Genomic DNA, 12,635 nt, shown 5'->3' on the forward strand with positions numbered 1-12,635 from the left:
TGTTCAACACAGTGACCACCACAAAAAACAAAAACTACTACATTATAATAAAGAAAACAATTAATTTAAAACCCTCTTGGTTAACTAAGCTAAATTATTTATGAGCTAATGTTGGCTATGTTGCTGACAATATTATTTGTTTTGATGATGATATAATAATGTGGTCATTGTTGGAGCATTACAATCTGTGTGCAACAACAAAAGATCACAATAACAGAAAATGTGGCCACAGGGTAACTTTTGAGATACAACAGAAGCATGAGTTGCTGCTAATTAAATTATAATTTTCTGGCAATGGAAAATACACTATGGGATAATGGCAATATTATGAAAAGGATAGAGAGCTACTCACCATATAGTGGAGATGTTGAGTCACAGACAGGCACAACAAAATGAGTGCTAAACACGTCAGCTTTCAGCCAAAAGGCCTTCTGAAGTAGACGAAAAACACACACACACACACACACACACACACACACACACATGTTCACACAAACACATCTATCCCATGCATACTGTGGCCGCCGAGGCTAGACTGCGGAGCAGTTGTGCATGATGGGAGAAATAATCTAGGTGGTGAGGGTAAGGAGGGGACTGGGGCAGGGGGAGGGATAGCAGGCTAGGGGGCAGGGGATGGGGAACTGCTGCTTGTGGGAGCACACAGGGATGTGATGGGGAGAGGGTACGGAGCTAGGTGCAGTTGGGAGGTTAAATGGAAGGATGCTGAGTGGGGGGTGGGGGGTGGGGTGAAGTAAAAAGATTGTGGGTGCGTTTGTGGAATAGTGGAACGAAAGGCTGTGTAGTAATGGAGTGAGTTCTTCAGGGAAAGTGACAGCTGGATGAAGGACGGTGGCCCCTGGCCCCCCTCTCTAGCACTACACAGCCTTCTATTCCACCAATGCACTCACAGTCTTAGGGTCTCTTTACTTCTCTTCTCTTCCGCTCCCTTTACCCTCCCCCCCCCCCCCCCCCTCCTCCTCCACACCATCCATCTAACCTCCCGACAGCACCTAGCTGCCCTAAACTCTCCACACCACAGCGCAGTATGCTCCCACAAGCAGCCGTTCACTGTCTCTCACCCAAAGCCTGCTATCACCTCCCCCCCCCCCCCCTCCCCAGCCCTTTCGTTACCCCCAACAGATTTCTTCTCCCATCACATGCAGTTGCTCGTAGTCTGTCTCAGCGACAGAGAGAATGGCCATGTGTGTGTGAGTTGTGTTTGCATGAAACCTGCCTGTTTGTGACCCAACATCTCCGCTATATGGCAAGTAGCAATCTATCCTCTTCATAACGTTATATTTTTCTGAATATTACAATATTCTCAGTAGGAGCATGTTCCTTATTTTGGGCTTAGTCTGTGCACTTCTGTAGGTTAATCTTTAATTTCTTTTATTTGTGTACTTTAGATTTACACAATTTTTCGTATGGGAACAGACTGTCAATGCTGTGTTTGGATGAGAGATGAGTTGAAGTCCCTCTGCTCACAGCTCCAGGCAGTGGTCTCTCTGGTCACACAGCATGAGGTTGTTCCCAATGGGCAACACTGTGAAGAGCCTGACATGAGGAATCCAAGGGACATCCAGCAAATTATTTGTGACCTTCCCAATCTGTCCACTGATGTAGATGGCCTGGTCACTGACCGCATTATGGCTGACCCCTCACCCATAGTCATGAGAGGCCATTTCAAAGTGCGACAGGCGGCACAATACTTTCCATGAGACCAATCAAAAAGGCCTCCCTGGTTTGTCTGACAAACATGTTCCAAGTGCAGTCTGTGGCTAATGAAGATATTGAGCCAGCCGCAGTTGTTTGTCCTAGTTTAGAGGAATCCTCTTAGTCTGTAAGCTCTCTGCAGCTCTGTTATGTGCTTAATGCTTGAGCTCCCAACTGCCACTGGCTAATGGGAGCTCCAATGTTGAGCATGTGATGGAGAGTCCCTTACGGATATTGCTGCTAAGGAAGGGAAAAAATAGAGTGTGCACTCTGTATTCATACTGGGGGGAGTCATTTTAGATATGGAGCAAATTCTCTTAGATGCCACAAAGAGCGAAGTGTGAACCCAGCTACGGGTGGTGGCTCTGTTCAGTACATTAATGTAAATGTCGTGTAACTAGGGCATCCTGTCGAGTAGGCCGTTCGCCAAGTGCAAGTCTTTCAATTTGACGCCACTTCAGCGACTTGCACATCTATGGGAATGAAATGATGGTAATTAGAACAACACAACACCCAGTCTCTGAGTGAAGAAAACCTCCGGCCCAGCCAGGAATCAAACTCGGGCCCTTAGGATTGACATTCTGTCGTGCTGACCACTCAGCTATTGGGGGCGAACGCTCAGATCAGTGCCAACAATATGTTGCTTTGGATCAGAAGAAGGTCTCTGTGGTTTCTGGCAGCTATCTGAAATGGTAAAAATAGTCAGCCTTGTTTGCAAGATGACAGTGGAGCTCGTCACCTGCAGCATCATTGACAGAACTGACTGAACATTAGGTGCAGAGTCAAGTGAAGGGTTTGAATAAAGACTGGAGGGATCTGAATCAGAGGCTCAAATGGTTCTGCTTCCATGTAGATTGCTGATTCCTTGACTTACATCATGTGGAGAGGTGCCAGGATGGCCTTAATAGATCAGGGGTCCACTAAAAACATGAGGCAGCTGCACTAGCAGCAGGGCTTGTATGGAGTGGGATGGGTAGTTATTTAGGATAAAGGGTCTATGAAAAGTACGGGTACAGTCTCAAAGGGAGCTGTCAAACATAAGATGATGGCAGACAGGAAACATCGGTATTATAGTTGTAAACTGTTACAGCTATGTTGGGAAAGAAACAGAGATCCAAGCTCTCATAGAATGCACTGAAGACCTTGAGACTGTCACTTATGAAGCAGTCAAGCAAATTTTTATATACTTATTTAAATAGATATATGGAGCATTTATTTTTGGTGGATTTGTGTGTTACGGTAATCAGTCTCGCTACAACAGCCATGTGGTCCTTAATTTCTACATCAGTCACAATGCTCTCTTTTTGCTCAGAATTATTTGTCACTAAGGGGTCTAGTAAGCTATTGCAACATTTACACTTTGTGTGGGCTCCTGAACTAATAGTTCAAACTAATATTCAGAGAAGTATTTACTATAATTTTAGATGATGTTTTACACCTACAATCGACTAAACATGTATTTCCACCAACACATCAAGGGTAGACTGAAGTCGCCAGTATTTTATTAGTCATGTACCAACTCAAAATGAGTCTCAAAGTTTCTTTGAACGTTTCACTAAAAATAACATCTGAATTTGGAGTCAGTAAAAGAAATCTGTTATTAATTTATCACAGTTATCACCCACAGCAACTCGCAGCAAGTATCTACTTTCAACCTTTGAATGTCAAGGTAATGATCTATCGGCATCCCCCACAGATGACATTACTGACAGAGTGCTGATTCATTGGTACCATACTCTGTTTACTGTTGCTTAGCATCTCCTCTAGATGTAGCTAGTGTGAACAGTGCTGATGCTCAACATTTCCATTTATGTGTACATCAATATTTATCGACTTTCAAACATCATTGCAGTGAAATACCAACGATAACTCTGCTACTGTGAAATTGCTTGTTGACACTATGCTTTATAATACTTGCTTACATTTTGCTATTTCATCTGACTGTCATTTTTAAGCAGTTTTGTTATTTAATATTGTTTCTGTGATTTTTTTCATTAAGTTAACGTTCTCAGTTTGTTAATTTGCATACGCCACAAATGGATGTTCTGCAATTGTACATTTCAATTTATTTTTCACTGCAGCATTACTTCAACTAATTGCAACCAAAACAAACAGCTCAGCTAAGCAATTTATATCCAAACATGCTGCTACTTTGTCCAGCCCACATAAAAAATGGAATAATGTCACAACAGCTAAGGCTAGAAGTTTCATAGCATCCTGATATGGGAGTCAACAAAAGTCTTATTTTACTTTCATGCAGGGGCACAAACCATCTAAGCCATTCTGATGGTCTCATAAAATATATTCAGGTCCAAATCATCATCATCATCATCATCATCATCATCATCATAATCTATGCAAATAATATTAAAGCTTTCATTTTTCTTGTGTTATTTCACTCAGAAATTTGTACAGATCTTATGAACATCAGTTAGCTTTCTTTAAATCAAGTGTTGCGTTAAATATTTCAAAAAAATCAAATTTGTATTACTTTTTTCAAAAATACTTTTTATTTCATCGCCTATGAACAATTTAAAGTGAAGACTTATGACAATCTGGGTATACCACAACAACTACATACTTTTGTAGGCAAATGTCATTTTTCAAGAAAGCACACCTCAAAGCACACACTACTGGCAACTCCAGCATCTCAGGCCAGAACGCAAACTCACATGGGATGCAAGCAGCAGTCTGGAGGAGGTGGGGGAGGGACAGTAACATATGGATGGGGAGAGAGAGGAGCACTGTCTGGAGGAGTGTGCAGGGTGTAGGGTGCCAGCAGGCGGAGTGTCAGGAGGTTGTGGGCAGGGAGGTGGGGAAAAAGGAGCAACAAAGGATAGGAATGGAGAAAGACGGGCACATGTGCTGGAAGAGGGCTGCAAATAAACAGGTTGGGAGGTGAGTATGGGGAGGAAATGGTAGGACAGAGTGAGTGGGTGGTGTGGGCCACTTTGCTGTCGACAACAGCAAAGTAGACCACCCTGTGGCACAGCATGCACCTGAACATAACACATTTGATTTCAACGGTTGCTTCACTACTCGAGCCATCTGGATCCTTCCCTCCACCACCAGATTTTTTGAACTGCGCAGATGGGAGTTATCCTTACAATATATTCTCTGCTATAATAATTATTCCGGCCACAACCTATGGCAACACACTGCCCCCACACCCTCTACCCAACATTTTCCACCCCCTCTGTCCAATCATCTCCCCCCACCCCTTCTCCCACTCTCAACTCCCACCCTGTCTATTTGCAGCTCTCTGCCAATGCATCGGCCCATATTTCACCACTGCTCTCCTTGCCCCCCCCCCCCCCCCCCCCACAACCTGCTGACACTGCGCCTGTTGGCAGTCTAGTCCCTGCACTGTCCACCAGACAGTGCTCGTCTCTCTCTCTCTCTCTCCCCCCTCTTAGTCTACTATCCCTTTCACACCCCACTAGAATGCTGCTTGCATCCCACATGATGTTGCATTCCAGCCCGAGGTGCTGGAGTTGACGGTCTTGTGTGCATGAGACGTGTGTGTGTGTGTGTGTGTGTGTGTGTGTGTGTGTGTGTGTGTGTGTGTGTGTGTGTGTGTGCATGTTTTACTGACAAAGACTGTGGCCAAAAGCTATATGTGAGTGTCTTTTAACTGTACCTGTCTGCAACTTGGTGTGTCTTCTTTAAGGTGAGTAGCAATCTGTCTTTTCCTACATTGTTGATCATTCAGCACCCAATATGGCAGACTGCAAAAGGATTAATGTCGCTAAAAGATAAACTACTTCTAAAAGCAACAAATACCCAAGCAACAGTTGAAAAGTGTAAACACAAAATGATCATAGTGCCATTTTTCAAAAAATCCATTTTCTGTGCTATTCTGTTCTCGGTACTCTGTTACATGTCCCTAGACTTGATCCTAGTACCAAACAATGGAAAAGTCTTTCAAACGTGCATTAGTAGATGGAGCATGGTCTTTGTGCCAAGTTGTGCTTCTCTTTGGAGTTCCAAAATATAAAGGATATGAAAATATTTGACTACAGTTCTACCAGTTAAACAGTTAATGCTGTATTTCTGTAGCTATTTTCATAAATACAACACAGTGTGTTAGTATTAATGGCACTCCAAAAAATATTTTCTTCCTGTATTTTGTTCAAAACTGACATTTTGGACACCATGGCCGTGTACAAAATACAAGTCGATTCTTAAATAAAAGAAACGCAAGTATCCATTGTTAATAATGTTACATCACCAGTTTCAAATAATCTGATTAATCTTCAGACAGTTGTTCATGTATATCTACATTTACATCATACTCCAGAAGCAACCTAAAGATGTGTGGCAGAGGGTATGTCTGGTACCACTAACTGATTCCTCCCTTCCCTGTTCCAGTCGGGAATGGCACGTGCATTAGTTCCAATTTCTCGAATTTTCTCATCACTGTCACTTCGTGAGATGTTGTTGTTGTTGTTGTTGTTGCTTTCAGTTCAGAAACTGGCCCGATGCAGCCCTCCATGCTACTCTATCCTGTGCAAGCTTCTTCATCTCCCAGTACCTACTCCAACCTACATCCTTCTGAATCTGTTTAGTGTATTCATCTCTTGGTCTCCCTCTATGATTTTTACCCTCCATACTGCCCTCCAATACTAAATTGGTGATCCCTTGATGCCGCAGAACATGTCCTACCAACCAATCCCTTCTTCTACTCAAGTTCTGCCACAAACTTCTCTTCTCCCCAATACTATTCAATACATCCTCATTAGTTATATAATCTACCCATCTAATTTTCAGCATTCTTCTGTAGCACCACATTTAGAATGCTTCTATTCTCTTCTTGTCCAAACTAGTTATCGTCCATGTTTCACTTCCATACATGGCTACACTCCATACAAATACTATCAGAAACGACTTCCTGACACTTCAATCTATACTCGATGTTAAAAAACTTCTCTTCTTCAGAAACGCTTTCCTTGCCATTGCCAGTCTACATTTTATACCCTACCTACTTCGAACATCATCAGTTATTTTGCTACCCAAATAACAAAACTCCTTTACTACTTTAAGTGTCTCATTTCCTAATCTAATCTCCTCAGCATCACCCGACTTAATTCGGCTACATTCCATTATCCTCATTTTGCTTTTGTTGATGTTCATCTTATACCCTCCTTTCATGACACAATCCATTCCGTTTATCTGCTCTTCCAAGTCTTGTGCTGTCTCTGACAGAATTACGTCATCAGCGAACCGCAAAGTTTTTATTTCTTCTCCATGGATTTTAATACCTACTTTGAATTTTTCTTTAGTTTCCTTCACTGCTTGTTCAATATACAGATAGAATAACATTGGGGATAGGCTGCAACCCTGTCTCACTCCCTTCCCAACCACTGCTTCCGTTTCATGCCCCTCGACTCTTATAACTGCCATCTGCTTTCTGTACAAATTGTAAATAGCCTTTCACTCCCTGTATTTTAGCCCTTCCACCATCAGAATGTGAAAGGTAGTATTCCAATCAACATTATCAAAAGCTTTCTCTAAGTCTACAAATGCTAGAAAAGTAGGTTTGCCTTTCCTTAATCTAGCTTCTAATATAAGTCGTAGAGTAAGTATTGCCTCACGTGTTCCGATATTTCAACGGAATCCAAACTGATCTTCCCCGAGGTCGGCTTACCAGTTTTTCCATTCGTCTGTAAAGAATTAGCGATAGTATTTTGCATCCATGGGTTATTAAACTGATAGTTCGGCAATTTTCACATCTGCCAACACTTGCTTTCTTTGGGATTGGAATTATTATATTCTTCTTGAAGTCTGAGGGTATTTCGCCTGTCTCATACATCTTGCTCACCAGATGGTAGAGTTTTGTTAGGCATGGCTTTCCCTAGACTGTCAGTAGTTCTAATGGAATGTTGTCTACTCCTGGGGCCTTGTTTTGACTTAGCTTTTTCAGTGCTCTGTCAAACTCTTCACGCAGTATCATATCTCTTATTTCATCTTCACCTACATTCTCTTCCATTTCTATAACATTGTACTCAAGAACATTGCCCTTGTATAGACCCTGTATATACTCCTTCCACCTTTCTCCTTTCCCTTCTTTGCTTAAGACTGGGTTTCCATCTGAGCTCTTGATATTCATACAAGTGGTTCTCTTTTCTCCAAAGGTCTCTTTAATTTTCCTGTAGGCAGTATCTATCTTACCCCTAGTGAGATAAGCCTCTACATCCTTACATTTGTCCTCTAGCCATCTCTGCTTAGTCATTTTGCACTTCCTGTCGATCTCATTTTTGAGACATTTGTATTCCTTTTTGCCTGCTACATTTACTGCATTTTTATATTTTCTCCTATCATCAATTATATTCAATATTTCTTCTGTTACCCAAGGATTTCTACTAGCCCTCGTCTTTTTACCTACTAGATCCTCTGTTGCCTTCACTACTTCATCTCTCAAAGCTACCCATTCTTCTTCTACTGTATTTCTTTTTCCACCATTCCTGTCAATTGTTTCCTTATGCTCTCCCTGAAACACTGTACAACCTCTGGTTCTTTCAGTTTATCCAGGTCTCATCTCCTCAAATTCCCACCTTTTTGCAGTTTCTTCAGTTTTAATCTACAGTTCATAACCAATAGATTGTGGTCAGAGTACACATCTGCCTCTGGTTCCTAAATCTCTGTCTTACCATTATATAATCTATCTGAAACCTGTCGGTATCTCCAGGCTTCTTCCATGTAGACGACCTTCTTTTATGATTCTTGAACCAAGTGTTAGCTATGATTAAGTTGTGCTCTGTGCAAAATTCTATCAGGCGGCTTCCTCTTTCATTTCTTACCCCTAATCCATATTCACCTACTACATTTCCTTCTCTCCCTTTTCCTACTACCGAATTCCAGTCACCCATGACTATTACATTTTTGTCTCCCTTCACTATCTAAATAATTTCTTTTATTTCATCATACATTTCTTCAATTTCTTCGTCATCTGCAGAGCTAGTTGGCATATAGACTTGTACTACTGTAGTAGGCGTGGGCTTCGTGTCTATCCTGGCCACAATAATGCATTCACTATGCTGTTTGTAGTAGATTATTCATTATTAAACCGACTGCTGCATTATCCCTATTTGATTTTGTATTTATAGCCCTGTATTGGCCTGACCAAAAGTCTTGTTACTCCTGCCACCGAAATTCACTGATTCCTACTATATCTAACTTTAAGCTATCCATTTTTCTTTTTAAATTTTCTAACCTACCTGCTCGATTAAGGGATCTGACATTCCACGCTCCGATCCGCAGAACACCAGTTTTCTTTCTCCTGATAACAACGTCCTCCTGAGTAGTTCCCGCCCGGAGATCTGAATGGGGGACTATTTTACCTCCGGAATATTTTATCGAAGAGGACGCTATCATTATTTAACTATACAGTAAAGCTGCATTCCATCGGGAATAATTACAGCTGTAGTTTCCCCTTGCTTTCAGCCTTTCGCAGTACCACAACAGCAAGGCCATTTTGGTTAGTGTCACAAGGCCAGATCAGTCAATCATCCAGCCTGTTGCCCCTGCAACTACTGAAAAGGCTGCTGCCCCTCTACAGGAACCACACGTTTGTCTGGCCTCTCAACAGATACCTCTCCGTTGTGGTTGCACCTACAGTTCGTTGAGATGTATATGGGAGGAAATAATATGTTGCCTGACTCTTTCCAGAAAGTGCTTGCTCGAAATTTCGGCTGTAGTTTACCCTTGCTTTCAGCCTTTCGCAGTACCACAACAGCAAGGCCATTTTGGTTAGTGTCACAAGGCCAGATCAGTCAATCATCCAGACTGTTGCCCCTGCAACTACTGAAAAGGCTGCTGCCCCTCTTCAGGAACCGCATGTTTGTCTACCCTCTCAACAGATTCCTCTCCATTGTGATTGCACCTACAGTACGGTGAGATGTATATGGTAGGAAATAATACATTGCCTGACTCTTTCCAGACAGTGCTTGCTCGAAATTTCAGTAGCAAATCTTTCTATGATGCATAACGGCTCTCTTGTAACTTCTGCCACTCGAGTTTGTTGAGCATCTCTGTAACACTTTAATGCCAACTACATGAACCTGTGACGATATGTATCAGTCTTCATTCACTCTTCTCTATCTTTTCTATCAGGCCTACCTGGTAACGGCCCCAGATTGACGAGCAATACTCAAGAATTGGTCAAACAACTGCCTTGCGAGCCACTTCCTATGCAAATGTGTTACATTTCCTTTAGACTCTTCCTGAATTCCAATCTGGCATCTGCTTTTCCTACCACTTGTTTTATGCAGACACTCCACTTAAGGTTGCTCTGGATATTATATTACATTTGTTCTTGTTTACATTAGTTGTTGGAAAAGCGACAAACAACTAATGTAAACAACAAATAATGTAATATAAAAGTGAACCACCATCTGAAGATCAAACTGACAAAAACCGCAAAGGGACTACTTGTGTAAATAAACAAATTATGAACTGTGGCTAGTTGCTGCTTTCTTCTTTGCAAGAAGCAACTTGTAAAAATTTTCTTACTGACAATGAGAACCAATCAGTCTCATAGTACGACACTTAAAGCATTCTTAATACAGTATTTATTTTCTCAGCTGCCTCATTTTTTGTTGTGAGCAGCATAATTTTGTGATACCACAGTAACTTGTCATTTTTTTGTATAAAATCATTTATGTACAAAGAGAAATTCGTAGTTTCTTTTCATCCTCCTGACAACTGCCAGGTTTGACACTTCTAATATTTTCCATTTCACTCTTTAATTTAATTTATTATGTCCTTTCTCAACATTGTTAAGTATTTGGTAAAACTTCAGCTCAAGTTAACTCCAGCTTTTGCCAGTTTTCAGTACATAAAATGACTATTACTGCTAATAAATAAGAAATAACATAAAACAAACTTCATAAATAAATAATGCATACATACCTTATACTGTTCTAATGCCTCCTCATACCTCCCATCACGGAAATACAGCTGCGCAAGCCTTTGGCAAATATTTGCCACTAACTCCAGGTTATCTCCAGAAAGAGCTTTCCTCTTTTTCTTTAACAATTCTGAATAATGAGAAAAATCATGACAAATTTATTTGAGAAATGAAACAACAAAGATAAAACACAGTGAATTCTCATGCCACACACTATAGAATAATGTAGTGAAGGTACAGATCTTCCACTGAAAGCTTAGGAGAATTTTCCAGAGTTCATCAAATTTCATCTACAGTATAAAAATCGGGAAAAAAAGAATGTACAAGAAGGATGATACAGTCAACAAGATGATACTTTTAAATAAAAGAATACTGAATGTAACTAGAAGACTAAAGTAACAATTTTTCACATTTCAAAATATGTTTTGATATTTTTTTTTGTATGCCAGGTTATATTCTGTAAAGAGAATGTAACATATAAACTAAAATACTAAAAACTCCTCCCGAACAGGCTATGAAGGCTGCCGTGTCATCCTCAGCCCACAGGCATCACTGGATGCGGATATGGAGGGGCATGTGGTCAGCACACCGCTCTCCCAGCTGTACGTCAGTTTCCAAGACTGGAATGTAACATGAAGCACAACAGCAGTGCAGTGAACTACTACATCAGGTAGACATGTGACACCCATACTTTCCTAAGTACATGCCATAGCAGTACTAATAAGTTGGTAGCAATATCACTGACCAACTTCAATTGTAGACTGTCAACTGAACAGTGCAAGGGCTGCAAGAGAATGATTGAGAACAGCACTTTTAAAAAAATATGGTCAACTATAAATTGTTCAACATCAAAGCTGAAAAATACTGTCTATAACAGTGTAGCTAAATCCCTGTTTTATTAACAAATGCACATTTAAACTAACTCTTCATGGTTATTTAAAAGAAGCTTTTCCCCCTCTTACACTACTGCAATACCTGGTATCAGCTATTCAGAGTCGTGAAGAAAAAAGAATCTGCCTCGGGATATAGAAAGCTCAAAAATATATGAATTCTGGATTATGAGTAGCGAAGGCTATGCTTTTGCCTCAAGTGGAGTTAATTTATTTTTGCTGAAAGAGTCCATGATTAAAGAGCAATACTTACAATGAAGGACATGAAAGTTTGAAAAGTTCATTGCAAATGGCATGGGTGACACTACAACCCCTTGGCACTGATTGCACACAAATACTAAGATTAAAAGAGCATAACATCCACAAGTTGAAATAGGGGAGTGGGGAATACATTATTTGCTAGAACAAAGAAGTGAAGAAATACAAGGCAAGTTCTGAAATGAAAGATGTCCAAACACCAAGAAAGAAATATGAAGATTCAAAGAAAAATCTAAAAACTAAAAGGTGGCACACTACGTGCACTCGACTTATATGCAGGACAGCATTAGGGACAGTGACTGTGGGGATAGTTCAGGGTTGTGAGAGAGAGAATAAATGACAAAAAAAAAAGATGATGGGCAAGAGACACAAGAATAGGAAAGGGAGAAACTGAATAGAATTCACATTTAAACCAGTGAATAGTTCACAGGACATAAAGAAAGTTCTGCACAGACAATAAATAAAAATTTGTGGGGTACTGTATACTGCAGTTTGTCAAGGTTGGAACTGGAGTCCTATTGACGAATTCTAATGAAATATAGTATTAATTTTTTTTTAAATGTAGAAAATAGGATAGAGGAATAGAGCAAGAAGAAAATAATGTGCTGAAGAAAATGGAAAAAAGTTTTATTTCAGAAGAAATTAAACATCCACTGAAACTAGAGGAGCTGGCTATATTGCAAACACACAGGAATCTCTGAACATAGAAACACATTTTTAAATTTGATAAAAAAGAGGTGTATTAAAGTGATAAGAATGAAGGATGGTTAGGGTTCTAAGATCAATAAATATTAGAATCATTTAAGATGAACAGTAATTTATAGCAATCAAAACTGTTGAACGAGTCAACTATTGCTTTGTTCACA

General features: G+C 40.5%; 1 protein-coding gene across 3 annotated transcripts in view; it reads right to left on the bottom strand.

Annotated features, from left to right (window-relative positions):
• The window catches only part of LOC126354008 (tonsoku-like protein), a 277,353-nt gene that overhangs the window by 244,826 nt on the left and 19,892 nt on the right, over positions 1–12,635 (bottom strand). For all 3 annotated transcript variants that reach the window (XM_050003320.1, XM_050003321.1, XM_050003322.1), the window contains one exon: positions 10,624–10,751. In XM_050003320.1, the coding sequence (XP_049859277.1) occupies positions 10,624–10,751 (128 nt within the window). The remainder of the gene's footprint in view (positions 1–10,623; positions 10,752–12,635) is intronic.

The sequence above is a fragment of the Schistocerca gregaria genome, chromosome 3 (genome assembly GCF_023897955.1).
Source record: "Schistocerca gregaria isolate iqSchGreg1 chromosome 3, iqSchGreg1.2, whole genome shotgun sequence".
NCBI lineage: Eukaryota > Metazoa > Arthropoda > Insecta > Orthoptera > Acrididae > Schistocerca > Schistocerca gregaria.